This window comes from Lactuca serriola, chromosome 5, assembly GCF_051521515.1.
Source record: "Lactuca serriola cultivar US96UC23 chromosome 5, Lser_US96UC23_V15, whole genome shotgun sequence".
In the NCBI taxonomy this organism is placed as follows: Eukaryota; Viridiplantae; Streptophyta; class Magnoliopsida; order Asterales; family Asteraceae; genus Lactuca; species Lactuca serriola.
The window spans coordinates 26,625,977-26,645,851 of NC_136412.1; the positions used below are offsets into that span (position 1 = coordinate 26,625,977).

Below are 19,875 nucleotides of genomic sequence, written 5' to 3' on the forward strand. Positions count from 1 at the left end.
TGATTTTGTCTCTTTTTGACCAAGATCCGTACCTGGCCACCTTTCAATACCATAATCACACTCTAAACCACAAACACTTTTAACCTTAGAAAAACTAATCGTAAATCTAAACAGCAATAGACTTGATTTAGTACCCGCCAAAAAGTCCTACTTTTGCGTCTAACCCGATCACCATTTTTCTCCCCCACTCATAATGGTTGTTCGCCTACAAAACACAAACACACTTCCATTAATTAAAATATTCTTAATCTTCCCAAATCTACAATTTCATTATTCCCATTCATGTTCCTTAATTTCTAAACTAAGTAGTTGTATCAACCATCATAATTACTCCAACGTTGTTCTTCCCAAATTGGTAAGCCAAGAACCATCAACTCCAACCCAACAAAAAACCCTACTTTTTTTTTCATATCTCTCTACATTAGTTAAGTGGAATTACTCGTAGTCATGACATCAATGGCATCATCAAACAACGTTAATCTTGTACAATGTAGTTATTCTCAAAAGAGTCATCATATTCATACCACCAAAAAAAACCTTTCTAGAGTGGGTTTCTTGGCTTCTGATATGCAAAACCGAATTAGGATCTTGAGACAGTCGGTTAAGGTGAAGGCGAGCGTTGGGAGTTTTGATAAGGGGGTTGAAACAGTGAATGGGAAGAAGGTTAATGGGGTGCGTTTAGGTGATCAAAGAGAAAAAATTAGTAGTAAAGATTGTAGCTTTGAGGAGCCCGATGATCGTGGGGTTCTTCTAGGTAGGTTTGTGGAGAATCGGTTTGTTTATCGACAAACTTTTGCTATTAGATCTTATGAAATCGGACCCGATAAGACTGCCACCATGGAAACTTTGATGAATCTTTTACAAGTAGGTTAAATTTACTTCTTTCTTTTCTTCTAGAAGTTCTTGCCAAATTAATCTTTATTAATGCCAAATCTCATATATGATTCATTGATTTTAAGTGCCAAACATGGTTGTGATAATACACAGGAAACGGCTCTTAATCATGTAACGAGCGCAGGTTTGGCTGGAAACGGATTCGGAGCCACCCATGAAATGAGTCTTCGGAAATTGATTTGGGTCGTGACACGGATCCATGTTCAAGTCGAAAAATATAGCTCATGGTAAAGGGTTGACCAAATTCTTGATTCTTCCGAACTTTGACCTAATTTTCCAATATCTTATTAACCGAAAAGGCCGACAGGGGAGACGTAGTTGAGATCGATACATGGGTGAATGCAGCTGGGAAAAATGGAATGAGAAGAGATTGGATTATACGTGATTTTGTTACTCAGAAAATTATAACTCGGGCTACAAGGTAAATTTTTGTAAATTATTTATTATTATTGTTTTTCTTATTTAATAATTAGTTTTGAAGTAAATATCATCGGGTTGTATGCATGCATATAGTACATGGGTGATTATGAATAGAGAAACGAGAAGGTTATCAAAGATCCCAGACGAAGTTCGAAACGAAGTGACACCATTTTATCTCAACAGAGACGCAATCGCGACGGAAAAGATCGATCATGAAAAGATCGAGAAACTAACGGATGAAACTGCTGCGAGAATTCGGCATGGTTTAGCGGTAAGTCAAACAAATATTTATGTTCTTAGGCACTATTAGTAGTCTTTCAATTACGCTTTGCGGTTTTGCACTTATATCATAAGAACTACATATACGACACATGTATTAGATAGTTTCATTTAAAAAAAGTTCTAAAAATTTGAAAATGTTTGAATTTATAAAAATAAAATTAAAAAATATTGAATTATTAAAATGAATGTGTTTTATTTTCTTTTAAATTTAAACAAATAATTAAGATAAATAAACAAAGTAAAATAATGAAGTTTTAATTTAAAAATTAAAAAAAAAAAAACTCAATTACTGAAATTGATATCTATTTATTATTATATTTATTGCAGTTATTATATTTAAATATTATATGGAATTTAATAAAATGGAAAAAACCATAAAATGTTATATGGAAAAATTTAACTGAAAATAACCACAAAATAACATGTGGTCAAATCAATAAGTGTTACACGTGCCAAAAAAAATTCTTTATTTATTAAGAAATATTACTTTAAACTCTTTTATTTTAACTAATAACTTAATTATATTTAATTAATAGTTATTCAATAATATATTAACATCAATATAATCATTACCAGAAACAAGGTTTTTAGAAACGGAATCTGCGACAGAATAAATCATAAGCTAAATATTATCGTTTAGCGATAAATCTACAAGTGATTAACGGACTTTTCCGTAAGTCATGTTTCTAGTAGTGAATGTAGTAATTTATGTGGGTACATATTTATGGGAAAATGACTATCGGTAACGAGGTATTGATTTGGTTTACATTTTGTATTTTTTTTTTTATTTTTGTACACAATATATCATCAAATTTGCTGCATCTATATTCTGTTTAGTCTTTTTTTTTCCTTTTGTACATCATACTCGATCAAATTTGTTGCAACTGTTCACATTTCCCCTTATGATCGGCTGGTGCATCGTCTAAGCTTAGTCATACCATAATAAAAATGATCTTTCTTTTTGTTTTTTTGCATGTATGTATATTTATAGTTTTCATGTTTTTTTTCTTAATTTATAGTAGTTGGCTTAATCGGTTTACTCAAATGAGTTAAAAAAAAATAGTTCTAAGTGTATTTTTAGAAACATTTCTTTTATGCAGTTTTCCGAGTTTAAGTATGACTCTTTTAGATTTGGTATAAGCAGGGGTATTAGGTTGCTTTGTTTTATTAATTATAATCAAGTTTTTCCAGTGATAAAGTTCTTGTTCAACAAGTAATTCTGTGTCTTACTATTTTTCTTTAATGCGTTGTTTTCTCTCATGTTGTTTCATCCTTCTTGTTCTGATTTCATTCTTGGGCAACATGTTACATTAGTTTGACTCCATATACTTGGTATCAAAGTGAGGTTAAGATGGGGCTAGTTTAAGCGTTAACTTTTGAAAGGGATGAGCCTTCGGGTGCGGGGTTGCCATCGCAGCGGAAGCAAGGTGTTCGGCAATGATTTTTTTTTTCAACGGGGAGCAACAAAACTGAAGGTTTGGTCGCACAAGAAGGTCCGGGACTGCAGTGGTTGTTTCGAGACTATTTTACATTAGAAGATGAAGATGGTAAAGTATTTGCGGGTCAACCATTGTCATGGGGAGACGGGGAGCACAGTTCTATATGATTGGGGGGGGGGGGGGGGGAACCGGTGATAAACAGAGGCGGTATGTGGCTATTAGTTACGATCAAAGAATGATTTGTTTCGAAACGTTTTCAGCAGGGGGTGCTACTGACGGGATTTTGTAGGTCTTGATCGATTTGTTCGTGATAAGGGGATACCGGCGTAAGTGCGTGAAAATTAGGTAGGAATGATCCGCTAAAGCAGGTGGCTTTCGATTCAGTTCATTTGGCATGATTGAAAGAAATAAGTGAAGCAAGTGGCTTTGTTTTATTGGTCAGCGGATATGCCACTTTGAACAAAGGTGATCGAAACAAAGGAAGAGATTGGAGAAACTACATGGTGTGAACATTATGGCATTGGAGTTCAAATCAGGTGGCTTTGGATGTGGCTAAGGAAGAGGTCATTGATCCGGAAAAAATCGAGATAGTAATGAACATGTCCAATAGGATACCATGGTATATGCCACATGTGTTGTCAACAATCAAAAGGATTGAGAGATGACTTTGGAGATGACCAAGGTGGAGGTCGGGTGTTTGGGAAAGGTCGATAATCGAGATGGTTCAAAAAGAAGGTGATTAAATATTATTGTAAACGAGCAACACGGCCAAACCAATTAAGGGGGTGATTGATTCCTTTTATGCAGTTTTTTGTGTTTGAGTAGGACTTTTTTAGATCTGGTATAAGTAGGGGTAGGGGTATTACGTTGCTTTGTTTTATTAATTAGAATCAAGTTTTTCTAGCAATAAAGTTCTTGTTCACTAAGTAATTCTGAGTCTTACTATTTTTCTTTAATTCGCTATTTTCTCTCCTATTCCTTCATCTTTCCAGTTTTGATTTCATCTGTAACATCCCAAAAATCAAAGAAATTTTTTCATTTTTAAAACCAAGCCCAAAACCATAATTGTTTACAAAACACAGTTTCCAAAAGACATAATTACAAATCAAAGTATCCCAAAAATCGAATTTCATTAATTTTGAAGGATGTGCATGATCAAGCCTTTGCCTTGACCCAATCATCTGAGGAAACAGAAATCGTAACAAACAACTGTAAGCACGAATTAGTGAGTTCACCTAAAAATAACACCACACAAACATATAACAGTACGCATACTGGCTCCACAGCTAACAGACTGGATTACCCCCGAGCTCTCAATATGAGTCTGACTTGCCTTCTGACCCACAGCGCATGTCCGGCTTGCTCCCGAGCCCAAAACATAAGTCTAGCTTTCCTTACTAGCCCACAGCTTATGTTTGGCTTACTCCCGAGCCCACAACATAATTCTAGCTTGTCTTACCGGCTACAGCTTATGTATGGCTTGCTCATAGGTTTGTTGGGTTCCGCATAGAACAGGATTGCCTCAACCCAACCATACAGGTCGACATATACATAACATATATCATGTATCCAGCAAACACATAATCATATAACCAGTCAGTCAAACAGGCAGATCTACAGATCATTACCGCATAACAACATCCTATATACTAGGACACAAACCTAACATATCACTAGAACATATCAACATCCTCTATACCAGGATACACAACCTAGTGGGTCGGCATTGGTGCCTTCGACCCACGAGTATAGTGAGGAAAACTCACCTCTCAGTCTTATAAGATTGTTGAACGGGACATAACTTTGAATATCAACTCTACCAGTCACCTATTCATCGGAACATGACCGATTTAAATTATAATCAAAATACCCAAAATACCCCTAGGTCAAACTTGGTCAATGTCAAAGTCAAAAAGTCCACCGAGTCAACTCAGCTGAGTACATCCAATGTACTCAACTATTATGCATGGCATACTAGCATATTGACCAGAAAAGCGAGATGTTGACCTGGTACGCCCAGTGTATGTACTTGTCTTCTTTTCTTCTATTAAGAGCTTAATCCTTAAGCTCTTTTGTCCAAATTCCAGATCTAGTCCTCAAATGTTGTCCTTTACCATAAAGTTTCCAACTTTATGGTATTGTATGGCTATTAAGTTCTCAAAACAAAAAACCCTACATTGTTAACTCATTAACACAACCTAGGTCATGCATTGAAAGAAACTATTGACCAAGACTACATTTTTATGCTTCTAAACACTCTAAAATGCCTGGGATGACAACTTATATGTATTAGAGTAACCCATACTCATAATACCTAGCTTAAGGGACCAAAAAAACACCATTTCATGGTAAACAAGATCTAATCAACACTTCATCAAGTTCATAGTTTTTTACCTCCAAATGATGATGTGATTCTAGATGCAAAGTGTTCTACTCTTCCAATATGATCTTCTCTTCTTTCTACTTTCTTCAAGATTACGAAAACACACTCTAATGGGTCAAAATGCTCTCAATTAGATTAGAATTTGCAAGGGGGTCGAAATGGGGTTGGAGGCTGATGAAAGAAAGAAGACATGGGAGTTAAGGATGTTTAAATAGGGTCTAAACCATGAAAATTAGGGTTTGACCCCTAACCACATGTGCCCTAGCGTACCAAATGTATACGCAATGTACTCAAGAAAACCCATGTACGCCCAGCGTACTCACGTAGCCCCCAAATTTACAACAATTCCACTAAAGACCAAATTTCAAACAAGTCTCATACCAAGTGTTAAAAGTGTAATTACTTGGAAATTGAGATGTTAAAATTCTCTCCCACTTAAATTAGACTTCGTCCTTGAAGTCCGCAACCGCATATAACTCGGGCTAGTGTTCTTGCATCTACGCTTCATGTCATTCAGACAATCCTCCCTAAAACCCGATCTAAACTAAAAGTCAGCTCATTTAGGGGACTTCCTTCCCAAACTATATTTAACCCAATCTTAGAGAAACTTACAATCCCCAACCGATAATTTATCCTTAACCCACTAACTTTTACCACTGTAGAAAACCATCATAATTCTACCCAAAATACGGAAATCCAATACCCCGACTGACTCTTAAGTAGGCAAAAGTATCTTAAAACACAGTCAATATGACTTCACTTTACAATCTGAACCATACGAAATCCTTCAGACCCCAAATTACCTTACTGATATACCTAGGAAACAGAACCCCTGACCATTCACTGCTGATCTACCCTCCATTCAAAAACAAGGTAACTCCCTACACGGGTCTCAGCTAGATAACCGTTGTAGAGAAACACGTACAACGCCATCATATTCCACAACTTTCTAGATATAAGACCTAACTGCTAGCAAGAACTTTAGATCTGGCGACTTTCAAAACTATAAACACTTAAACAACTCCATCAATACGCTTCCCGGGACCGGGAACCCATTAGTTATAAACTTTAAAACCCATATTCCAGAACTGATATTCATCCATTCGTTGAACCTACCCCTTGTCTTTGACTCATAACACCACCAAACAAGTGCAACGAGGTACTCAAAATACACCGATCGTGAATTTCAACTAATCCCAAATCCATAGGTTGTACCAAAAACCTTAAATACACCCTTGACTCCATGACACATCATTACCAACCCACTTCTCCTAGGAGAAAAGATGATCAATCCAAGAATTTTCATTTTATATCCAAACACTTATCAGCTCAGGTTTACCTGGCAAATCACTCGAGATATTCACAATAAACTTCCTAACTTGAGGTTCCATAACCAATATCCATCATTGCTTACCAAGATCTTAATAAAAAAACTCACAAAAAAATGAGATTTATAATCCAAACGCTCCACAAGAAACTTTGATGCACGATTGATACTCCCAACAACCCTTAACTGACCATATTTTCCAAACTAGCTGGTCATTGAGCCTCCCAACTCCCACTATTCACTAACACCCAAACATATCAAGAAAGCCAATGATTCGATACGTAAGAACCTCAAAGAATTGACTACCGGGTCCCACCTATACGAGTCATACAGCCACTGCTTTACGATGCATCGTGACACCTTTAAACCACTAAACAATAAGCTCGCGGTACTAAGTCGCTTTTGTTGTCATCTAATCACTAGCATGAAGACTCACAACCAATGCCACAGGGGTTTAAAATACCCATCCATCAATCCAAATGCTTGCACGAACCCAATCAACATCCCTAGTGATGCTAACCGAGCACAAATATGGTTCAATCCATATACCAAACCTACCGATGCGTCATGTTAAAGCCTAATTATGCATAGATCGAAATCCAAACTTGGAAAATTACACAACGCTTCCCCAACATCCAACTTTCGATAACCAAGGACTTTTTCCAAACTCGAGCCTTCTATGAACAATTCCACAATTAATGATTTAGGGTACCCATACCCAGGAACAAAAATATACCTTATACAAACCTTGACCACATGCCGACATATCCATTAAACTCCAACTGATATAACTCAAAACCTCCGAAGAACCTCTGCTTCTGGCTATAAACAACAAGACCAACGATCGAGAGTGCATTGAAACTAATCCATTGATCCGACTCATTACTGGAAAAATCCCGTGAGGGACTAACCATACAAAATCTGAAACTAATTGACTGATCAACAACTGCCAAATCTAAACTATAGATATCAATCTATACAACAAGCTGAAAACTCCCTCAATAATCGATCTAAAACACTACTGGACAAATCCCATGAGGGACTAACCATACCAACTCTAAAACTGATTGATTGATCGACAACTGCCTAATCTAATCAATTTATTCAAATGAGTTCAATAACAATTTTAGTTCTAATGGTATTTTAGAGAACATTGCTTTTATATAGGTCTTTGTGTTAGAGTAGCACGCTTATAGATATAGTATAAGTAGGGATATTACGTTGTTTTGTTTTATTACTTATAATCAACTTTTTCTAGCAATAAAATTCTTGTTCACCAAGTAATTTCGAGTCTTACCGTTTTTCTCTAATTCGCTATTTTCTCTCATGTTGCTTTATCCTTCCTGTTCTGATTTCATCTGTAACATCCCAAAAATCAAATAAAATTTTTCATTTTTAAAACCAAGCCCAAAACCATATTTTTTTATAGAACACTGTTTCCAAAAGACATAATTACAAATCAGAGTATCCCAAAAGTCAAATTTCATAAAATTTGAAGTATGTGTACAATCAAGCATTCGCCTTGTCCCGATCATCTGAGGAACCTGAAACCATAACAAGCAATTGTAAGCACAAAGCTTAGTGAGTTCCCCTCAAAATACCACCAACCAAACATATGACAGCATGCATATTAGGTCCACCGCTAACATACTGGATTACCCTTGAGCTCACAGCATGAGTCTGGGTTGCCTTCCTGCCTACAACTCAGCACTGTCTTGCTCTCTAGCCCACAACATAAGTTCGGCTTGCCTTACTAGCCTACAACTTATGTATGGCTTGCTCCCAATACAACAACATAAGTCTGGCTTGCCTTATTGCCAGACAACTTATGTCTAGCTTGCTCATAGGTTTGTTGGCTTGTGCATAGAACATGATTACCTAAACCCAACCATACCATGTCGACATATACATAACATATATCATGTATCCAATAAATAGAAAATTATATAACCAGTCAGAAAAACATGCAGATCTACAGATTACTACTGCATAGCAACATCCTATATATTAGGAAACAGATCTAATAGATCACTACAACATATCAACATCCTCTATACCAGGATACACAACCTAGTGGGTCGGCATTGGTGCCTTCGACCCACGAGTACAGTGAGGAAAACACACCTCTCAGTCTTATAAGATTCTTGAACAAGACACAACTCCGAATATTAGCTCTACCAGTCACCTATTCATTGGAACATGACCAACTTAACTTATAATCAAAATACCTAAAATACCCCTAGGTCAAACTTGGTCAAAATGGGTCAAAGTCAAATAGTCAAAAAGTTCATCGAGTCAACTTAGCGGAGTACACCCACTGTACTCAGCTAGTATGCATGGCGTACTAGCATATTGACTCGAAAAGCGGGATGTTGACTTGGTACTCCCAATGTATGCAGTTGTCACCTTTTCTTCTATTAAGAGCTTAATCCTTAAGCTCTTTTGTCCAAATTCCAGATCTAGTCCTCAAATTTTGTCCTTTATCATAAATTTCCAAGTTTAAGGTATTGCATGGTTATTAAGTGCTCAGTACCAAAAACCCTACCTTGTTAACTCATTAACACAACCTAGATCATGCATTGAAAGAAAGTAATGACCAAGACTACATTTTATGAACTCTATAATGTCTGCAAGGACAACTTATATGGATTAGAGTAAGCCATACTCATAAGCTTAAGGGACCAAAAGAACACCATTTCATGGTAAACAAGATAGAATCAATACTTCATCAACTTCATAGATTTTTACCTCCAAATGATGCCAAATGATGATGTGATTCTGGATCCAAAGTGTTCCACTCTTCCAAGATGATATTCTCTTCATTCTACCTCCTTCAAGATTACCAAACCACACTCTAATGGTTCAAAATGCTCTCAAATGGATTAGAGTTTGCAAGGGGTCGAAATAGGGCTGGAGGTTGATGAAATCGAGATGTTACAATTCTCCCCAACTTAAATCAGACTTCGTCCTCAAAGTCCGCAACTGCAAATAACTCAGGGTAGTGTTTTTGCATCTCCGCCTCGGGTCATTCAGACAATCCTCCCGAAACCCGATCTAAACTAAAAGTAGGCCCATTCAGGTGACTGCCTTCCCATACTATATTTAACCCAATCTTAGCGAAACTTACGTACCCTAACCAATAATGAATCCTTAACCCACTAGCTTTTACCACTAAATAAAACCATTATAATTCTGCCCAAAATCCGGAAATCCAATACCTAGAGAGTCACAAACAAGAAAAACTATCTTAGAACACAGCCAATATGAATTCACTTTACAATCTGAATCGTACGAAATCCTTCGGACCCCAAACTACCTTGCTTATATCACTAGGAAACAGAACCACTAACCATTCACTCATGATAAACACTCCATTCAAAAATAAGGCGATTCCTAACACAATTCTAAGCTAGATAACTGTTGTATAGAAACACGTACAGTGCCAACATATTCCACAACTTCCTAGCCATAAGACATAACTTCTAGTGATAACTATAGACCCGAGGACTCTCAAAACTATAACAGCTGAAACAACTTCATCAATACGCTTACCGGGACTGAGAACCCATCAGTTCTAAACTTTAAAACCTATATTCCAAGATGAATATTCATCTATTCATTGAACCTACCCCTTGTCTTTGACTAATAACACCACCAAACAGTCGGAACGAAGTACTCAAAATACATCGATTGCGAATTTCAACCAATCCCAAATCCATAGGTTATTCCAAAAACATTAAATACACCCTTGACTACTCAACACATGATTACCAACCCACTGCTCCCACGAGAAAAGATGATCAATCCAAGAATTTTCATGTTGTATCCAAACCCTTCTTATCAGCTCAGATTTTAGCCCCACTTGGCAAATCACTTGGGATATTCACAATCAATTTCTTGATTTGAGGTTCCATAACCGATACCCATCATTGGTAACCAAACTCTTAATAGACAACTTGCAAAAAATGGGATTTATAATGCCAACACTTTACAAGAGACTTTGATGCATGACTGATACTCCCGACAACCCTTAACTGCCCACATGTTCCAAACCAACTGGTCACTGATCCTCCCAACTCCTACTATGCACTAACACCCAAACATTCCAAGAAAGCCAACGATTCAAGACCTAAGAGCCTCAAACATTTGACTACCGGGTCCCACCCATACGAATCATATAGCCACTAATTAACGATGCATCGTGACGCTTTTAAACCACTAAACGATAAGCTCGTGATACTAAGTCGCTTTTGTTGTCATCCATTCACGGGCATGAAGACTCACAACCAACGCCATAGGAACCTAAAATACCCATCCATCAATCAAACGGCTTGCAGGAACCCAATCAACATCCATGTTGATGCTAACCAAACACAAATATGGTCCAATCCATATACCAAACATACCGAACCGACATGTTAAAACCTGATTATGTGCAAATCCAAATCCAAACCTGAAAAATTACACAACGTTTTCCCAACACCCGAACTTCCAATAACCAAGGACTTTTGCCAAACTCTAGCCTGCTATGAAAAAATCTACAATCAACGATTGAGGGTACCCATACCCAGGAACCAAAATATACCATGTACAAACCTTGACGATAGGTCGACATATCCATTGAACTCCAACTAATATAACTCAAAACTTCTGAAGAACCTCTGCTTTTGACAATGAAAAACAAGACCAACGATCGAGAGTGCATTGACAACTAATCCATTGATCTGACACACTATTCGACAATGCCCATGAGGTACTAACCATATAAACTCTGAAACTAATTGACTGATCAACAACTGTCTAATCTAAACTATAAATATCAATCTATACAACAAGCTGACAACTATCTCATCAATTGATCCAACACACTACTGGACAAAGCCCATGAGGGACTAACCATACCAAGTCTGAAACCGATTGACTGGTCAACAATTTCCCGATCTAAACTATAGATATCAATCTATATAACAAGCTGAAAACTCCCTCAAAAACCGATACTCAACCTGAGGGACCCACACCCCTCTTGATCTATTCGTTGACGTTCATGAAAGGAACCACTAGCTACAATGAGCTCTCCTCTAGCCGTTTCCTATATCGAAGACGACTCTTGCATTACTAAACACATACCTTTGGTGTCAACTTGCTCTGCACCCCCATCTTAACCATTCCTGAACTAAATTCTGGATACCAGAATAGCAGATCCATATGAACCATTCTTTTGACACCAAAAAATCGAACAAATCGATGATCCTCCAAGAAGAATACCCTGTTCTCTCCCAATTAGGGTTCGAACTACCACAAACTAACATTGCAAATGGAAGAAATACTCAAACTGGCTAACCCAGATATATAGTACCCCTGACCCATTGGAATGTATAACGTCACGCAAGTTGACCTTCCAAACAAGGATCAAGCAAACTCAAAAAGATTCTGAATCTCGTATAGATACCTCGAAAACTCCCCAATCATGAATGTCTCTAACATCTAAAGTCCCATGAAGATGCGCAAGCAATAATTGACAATTCATTCATGACACCAATTTTCTATTTTGAAATGAATGGACTACTACACTCTTCGCCTTCAAATACCCAATGGTCAATTCATCGTGAGAATCATTCATAAATACAAAAGGCATCATTCCCACAGTTAGGATACATCAGAGACAACAAAATTTGTCGCTCCCAATTCACTTCCCTGATTGTGTGGAACCATCAGCGAGAACCTAACCTACCTATACCCAAGGAAGACAGGCCCTTGATCTCATCTCAAGGAAACAACAACACACGAACCCTCTAGTGCATTTCCACATTAAAAATCGCATGTCTGCTCTTTGTCATCCGAATACAGAAAGCTAGAAGAGCATAACCTCATCTGTGGGTAATGACATCCCAATCCATTCGCCAATCATTCAGCCTCCAACTGCAAATCCTCGAGCCGATCATTACAACCGCTTACTTTTTTAATCCTGCAACTCAATTTATACTTCCTCAAGCAAGGACCTCGAGACCTCAAAACCAACTAACTTACCTAGGTCTGCACCATTCAAACTCAAACTGACATGGCTGCTAAGGCCCTAACAATCATCAGACCCATCCTCAGCCTGAACAACCACACCCGATAAACCAAATTAGACGGAAACACATTGATATGAATCATGGTGCCAAACCATACGATCTAACCTTAATCAGCTCCTTAGAATCCCCGAAATTCTTCCTCTAATTGAGTATGAATCATGTGCTTTCAGCAGCACGGCCCAATACTACCTTCCATACCTATATGTACTTTCCTCAAGGATCATTCTGCGTCCTCCAAGTAACTACTCATGTCCGCTACCGTCTAATCCAACCACATATACATGTTCTCAAATGAATACCTACCACTAAATAGTACATCAATTCCTTTAAGTCACTTCCTAGGCTCTCCTAGGATTCCAACCTCAACCTGCCATCAACTGCTGAAGAACCCCTACTAATATCAGCTAACTACTTCCTGAATACAATTACATACAACAAACCTTAAATAAAATTTTGAATAAAAGAGCCAACCTTACAACAGTTGGACTCAGACAAGAGTTTTGTATTAGGGCCAAGTAAATCACTCTAAAATTATTTAACCTTTACTGCATATAACTTAGCATATTCACTTAATAGTTAGCTCACAGCAATATGAGTCCCACAAAGCACAAAGCAAACAACATTCGGTCAATAAAACTGAGTGACACAATGACACCATAGAATATCAGGCATATCTTACACACAAATCCCATACCACAAACCCTAAGCATCAAGGATACAAATACATCATGCATTTACTCTCTCATGAGTGGCTATACAGTCCTCAACTGGCCCGCTACACCCATACTCACTCCTAAAACTTCCACCAACCATGCAGCCGTTCGTGCATGCTAATCATAGATAACATTTGGATCCTATAGACAGTCAAATACTTGATTATACCCTAAGCCATTAATCAAAAAAGAACAGGAAATAAGGCTAAATCATACTTTCTCAGACTATAAAATATTAGTTATGTGTGACTATGATGCATACACTAAGGAACTGCAGTGATGATGTCAATTTCATACATGAAGTCCTCCTAGGCTATCAGGAATCATACATTAGGAAATTCTATCATGAAACTTCTGATGATCCCTAGCCTAATACTAGCATGCACTTCTAACATAAGCATCATAAGCAAATAAAAGTGTGGGTATATTGGGTACACTTTCTTGCTCTGGATGATCATACACATCTCATCCTTCTTTGGTTACCTTTGTAAATAATTTGCAAAACATTTTTGAAAACAATTTGGATCTAATTTTGAAAACTTTTACAACTCCTTAGCTTGACGCTGAATTCACACAAATGCTTATCCAATTCACTCAAACCAGGGCTCTGATACAAACTTGTAACTTCCTAGAAATCAGAGAAAAAAATTTCATTTTTAAAACCATGCCCAAAACCATAATTGTTTACAAAACACTATTTCCAAAAGACTTGATTACAAATCAGAGTATCCCAAAAATCGAATTTCATAAAATATGAAGGATGTGCACGATCAAGCCTTCGCCTTGCCCCAATCATCTGAGGAACCTGAAACCACAACAAACAACCGTAAGCACAAAGCTTAGTGAGTTCCCACAAAATACCACTACACAAACATCTAACAACATTCATACTGGGTTAACAACTAACATACCAGATTACCCTCGAACCCACAGAATGAGTATGGCTTGCCTTTCGGCCCATAGCTCATGTCTGGCTTGCTCTAGAGCCCATAGCACAAGTCTGGCTTATCTTACTGGCCCACAGCTTATGCATGGCTTGCTCTCGAGCCACAACATAAGTCTGGCTTGACTTACTGGCCCACAACTTATGTTTGGCTTACTCCTAGGTTTGTTGGCTTCTACATAGAGTAGGGTTGCCTCAACCCAACCATACCATGTCAACATATACATAACAGATAATCATATATAACCAGTCAGAAAAACAGGCAGATCTACAGATCACTACCGCATAGCAACATCCTTTATACCAAGATACAAAACCTAGTGGGTAGGCATTGGTGCCTTCGACCCACGAGTATAGTAAGGAAAACTCACCTCTCTGTCTAAAAAGATTGTTGAACAGTACATAACTTTGAATATCAGCTCTACCGGCCATCTATTCATCAGAACATGACCAACTTAACTTATAATCAAAATAAACAAAATACTCGTAGGTCAAACTTGGTCAAAAACAGGTCAAAATCAAAATGTCAAATAGTCTAACGAGTCAACTTAGTTGAGTACGCCCAACGTACTCAGCTGGTATGCATGGCGTACTAGCATATTGACCAAAAAATCGGGATGTTGACCTGGTATGCCCAACGTATCATTATGTATGCCTAACGTACATTTTTGTCACCTTTTCTTCTATTAAGAGCTTAATCCTTAAGCTCTTTTTTTTCAAATTCCAGATCTAGTCCTCAAACGTTGTCCTTTACCATAAAAATTCCAACTTTATGGTATTGCATGGCTATTAAGTGCTCAATACCAAAAACCCTAACTTCTTAACTTATTAAGACAACCTAGATCATGCATGGAAAGAGACTAATGACCAAGACTACATTTTTATGCATCTAGACACTCTAAAATGTCTAAAAGGACAACTTATATGGATTAGAGTAACCCATATTCATAATACGAAGATTAAGGGACCAAAAGAACACCATTTCATGGCTAAATAAGATAAGCAATACTTCACCAAGTTCATAGCTTTTTACCTCCAAATGATGATGTGATTCTGGATCCAAAGTGTTCCGCTCTTCCAAGATGATCTTCTCTTCTTTCTGCCTTCTTCAAGATTTCCAAAACACACTCTAATGGATCAAAATGTTCTCAAATGTATTCGGGTTTGCAAGGGGGCGAAATGGGGCTGGAGGCTGATGAAATAAAGAAGACTTGGGAGTTAAGGATGTTTAAATAGGGTTGAAACCCTAAAAATTAGGGTTTAGCCCCTGAGCACGTATGCCCAGTGTAGTCAAGAAAACCCATGTACCCCCAACGTACAAGCATGCCATTGAAGATCAAATTGCAAACGATTCTCATACCAAAGGTTAGAAGTGTAATTACATGTAAATCGAGATGCAACATCATCCTTGGGCACCAAGGTTACATTAGTTTGACTCCTTACAATAGTTTAGCACTAAAACGTTTGTCTAACACGTAAACCTTAAAAGATCGCATACTTTTTGAATTCTCGTTCTACTTTACTTTATCATACGAAAATAAACGAAAGAGTGTAACAAGTTACTATAGGGTGGGGGTCAGTTTTTTACTATTAGACTAGGTTATCAACGTATGTAGCGTTTTATTCGCCGTTTTAATCGGTTATTTATTTTTTCAATTCGGTTTAATCATTTTTTTTTTGCTTTTAAAATATTAGCCGAAACTGAACCAAATAAGGTTTGAATGAATCGATTTTCAAGTTATTTTATCTGGTTCACGGTTAAATATGAATAATAAAAATCAACATTTCAAGCATATTAATAAACATTGATTTGTCCAAAAATAACTTAACAAAAACGTCTAAGCCAATCGTAGGTCAAAAAACGATGAAAAACTATAAATGTTTATTGTGTGTTTATGCATATTTGTGAATATTTGAATTTTCATATATGCACATTAGAAAAAACATCATTTTTTATTATTGTGGTGCGACTGGCTTAGATGATGCACTATGGACGGTGTTAGTTTTGAAATATTTGAACGGAGAAAAAAAAGAATTCATGTTTTCAAACAAATATTGATTCTACTTTTTTTTATTTTGTTCGCATGTACTTTTTTTTTTTCATACATCATATTATCTCATTTATAAATATTGTTCATGTTTTATCCTTCTAACCAACAATAACCTATTACAAGAATAAAATGTGAACAATTTCAACAAGTTTGATGGTCTATAATACAATAAAAAAAAATAATAGTAAATATGAACAAAATCAATAGATTGTTGTTCCCATTTTATTCTCTTGAGTCATTTTTCCTCATTTTTATTAAATCATAACTTATTTGACACAAGTTAATTATTTCTAATTTGTATCAATATATCTATATGATAACAAATTATGTATGTAAATAAATGAAGTAATTAAATTTGATAATAAAATCGAAATTATGTATGTAAATAAATGAAGTAATTAAATTTGATAATAAAATCGAAAGATAATCGTCTACTTAATAAGAAGTGGGATCGAAGCTTCGGCAAAGTTTTTTAAGGTTTTTTAAGATTTTAATCTGTAATCCTCTCTAACAAATGAAAGTTTTTTTTTTGTTATTTCTCACACTCTCATTCAATTTGTCAAATGTTATTTTGTGGTTATTTTGAATTATTTTTTTTTTTCCATATGTCATTTTATCTAATTTATTAAATTTCACATAATATTTTAATATAATAATTGTAATAAATATAATAATAAATGGACACCAATTTCAGTAATGAACTTACCTTTTAATTTCAAAATTCTATAGATTAAAGCTTATTAGTTTCTTTTATTTATTTAAAATGTTTGTTTAAATTTAAAAGATAAAAACCATTTCTATTATAATAATTCATTATTTTTCTTATTTTTTATAAATTCAAAGTTCTTACATACTATGAGCTTTATTTTTTTTAAATTATCATATATAATACATGGGTTTCACAAATAAATATAAAGTTAGAATAAGAAATCATTATTATTTGTTGTATATGTAAATACTTTTAATACTGATTTTTCATTTTGTAGGCATGTTATTCATTCAGAGAATGGAAAGTTATTTTAAAATTATAAATTATTTTTATGTATATAATCTTTAATAATATTAATATTTAAATAACAAATTTTTATTTTAGTTATGACTATTTTTATCTAACAAAAATAAGTCAGATATTTTTTAATTATAATATAAATCCAAATTTTCATGGTATTTTTGTTATTTTGTAAATACATTTATAATATATATTTTAAATGAAATAAATATGTTTATATGCAATTTGTTATAATTTTATTTAATTTTTAAAAATAAAAATAAAAATAAATATTTTTCTACATTTGTCAATTTAGTTTTACTTAATTTTCTATTTATATATAATAGAAAAATAATTGAAAGACTTATTCAATTATTTCAAGTCATCAAAATTCGAACATCATCGTAAAATAAAATATTTTATATTATCATTTTTTATAGTCCATTAATTTATAATTTCATTCAGTTATACGAAACATACCACCTATATATATATATATATATATATATATATATATATATATATATATATATATATATATATATATATATATATATATATATATATAAAAGAATAAACCTTCCTTGGTAAAACATAAAACATATTTTTCTAGAAAAAACTATATATTTTATTATTTCTTCAATTTAGATCTGATTAAAGTATCATTTAAAAAAAAATTATAAAGAAAACTGTAAAATATAACAGCTTTTTAAGAAATAAAAAAACGTTTAAGCTAACAAAAATAACCTAATATATAAATGTTTTAAAATTGACAATATAATTAAGAATAAACCTTCCTTGTTAAAATATAAAACATATATGTACAGACCTCACACATATATTGGCTTATTTTTGTCCAGCCAAGTTGGAGTGACATGGATGCTAATCAACATGTAAATAATGTGAAGTATATTGGTTGGATTTTGGAGGTCTCTCTCTCTCTCTCTCTCTCTCTCTCTCTCTCTCTCTCTCTCTCTCTCTCTCTCTCTCTCTCTCTCTCTCTCTCTCTCTCTCTCTCTCTCTCTCTCTCTCTCTCTCTCTCTCTCTCTCATGTACAAGTGGATATGATATGCAGAGTGTACCAATTAAAGTACTAGAGGAGTACTACATGGGAAGCATAACATTGGAATACAGAAGGGAATGTCGTCAATCCGATATGTTGGATTCTTTAACAAGCATGAAAACAAGGCTCCTAAAACAAGACAAAAAAATCCCCATAAGTACAACTCTGAATGCATGTGGTCCAACTCGTAATGCACATGGTATAACTTCAACACCAAATTTGGAATGCACACATTTGGTAAGAATGCAAGAAGACAACGTTGAAATAGTCCGAGCAAGAACAGTATGGATTTCAAAACAATAAAATCCACACACCAAAAATATATATGTATTTGTTTGTTATTTGTTTGTTGAAATCGTAAATGTTGTTTGACCTATATGGTATAATTTACATTTGTATGGTCGTTTTAGTCAAATTCCCGATTGTATTTTGACCACTAATCTTGTTTTTAGGCAAAAGTTTGAATGTTCAGACTGATTTCATCTTTATGGAATTAACATAATTAACTTTTAGCTTTATGTGATGTTTGAATTTTACTTTGAAATACCGTAGTTAGGCAAAATACGACTTGACATTGAAATATAGATAATTGTATATAAAAGACAGTAAACTTGTATAAAATTTGGATTTTGACATTATGCGTTTTTTTTTTCAATTAAATTAATTCAGTAAGTTTATAATTTTTCTAACCATTCGATCAGTATGCTTTAGGTGCTTAATGTTTATTACTTGTTAATTAGACAAAAAGTTGTTTTGGTTACATATCATCCTAGTTGACAAACATTTAGTTTAAATTAAACCATTACATAGATATTCACCCACTTCCATTATTTTCTCATCTTTTCTTCTTTCAAAGCATTATGATTTTGTATAATGGCTTCCCAAGGTAACTCAAGTAGGTAATCATACTATAGGAGTGTAAATAGGGCAAGTATGGTTGTTCATATTAACATTTCATAAACAAAACACTCATTGCCTTTTTTACACTACTATGAGATGATGAATCACTAGAGCGACATTTGGAAGTCATTGCACAAAATCATGATAATCTGAGTGTAACGTCCCTAATTCCAACCAAAACTTTGATTTAAAATTGTAATAATCATTCAAAAGTCATTCCTTGAAAATGTATCATAACATTCATCTGTTTAAAATTCATAAAGTCAAATCAGAATAATATTTTAAAACCAATGGAAGTCGAAATAGCAATATAACACCGATGTGATATACAATTACGCCGCACCCTTCCTTTTCAATTCCAATCAACCTGAAAAATATTTAAGTTAACAACGTAAGCA

General features: G+C 35.0%; 1 protein-coding gene across 1 annotated transcript; it reads left to right on the forward strand.

The window, feature by feature from the left end:
• The first annotated feature begins 234 nt into the window (after positions 1 to 234).
• LOC145049424 (palmitoyl-acyl carrier protein thioesterase, chloroplastic-like) lies at positions 235 to 19,048 on the forward strand. The gene is made up of 6 exons (XM_078997837.1): positions 235 to 864; positions 988 to 1,121; positions 1,202 to 1,315; positions 1,408 to 1,585; positions 18,375 to 18,443; positions 18,590 to 19,048. Exons 1-6 carry the CDS (start codon positions 448 to 450, stop codon positions 18,878 to 18,880), a joined length of 1,203 nt encoding a protein of 400 aa, XP_078853963.1. The 5' UTR covers positions 235 to 447; the 3' UTR covers positions 18,881 to 19,048.
• Positions 19,049 to 19,875: the final 827 nt, after the last annotated feature.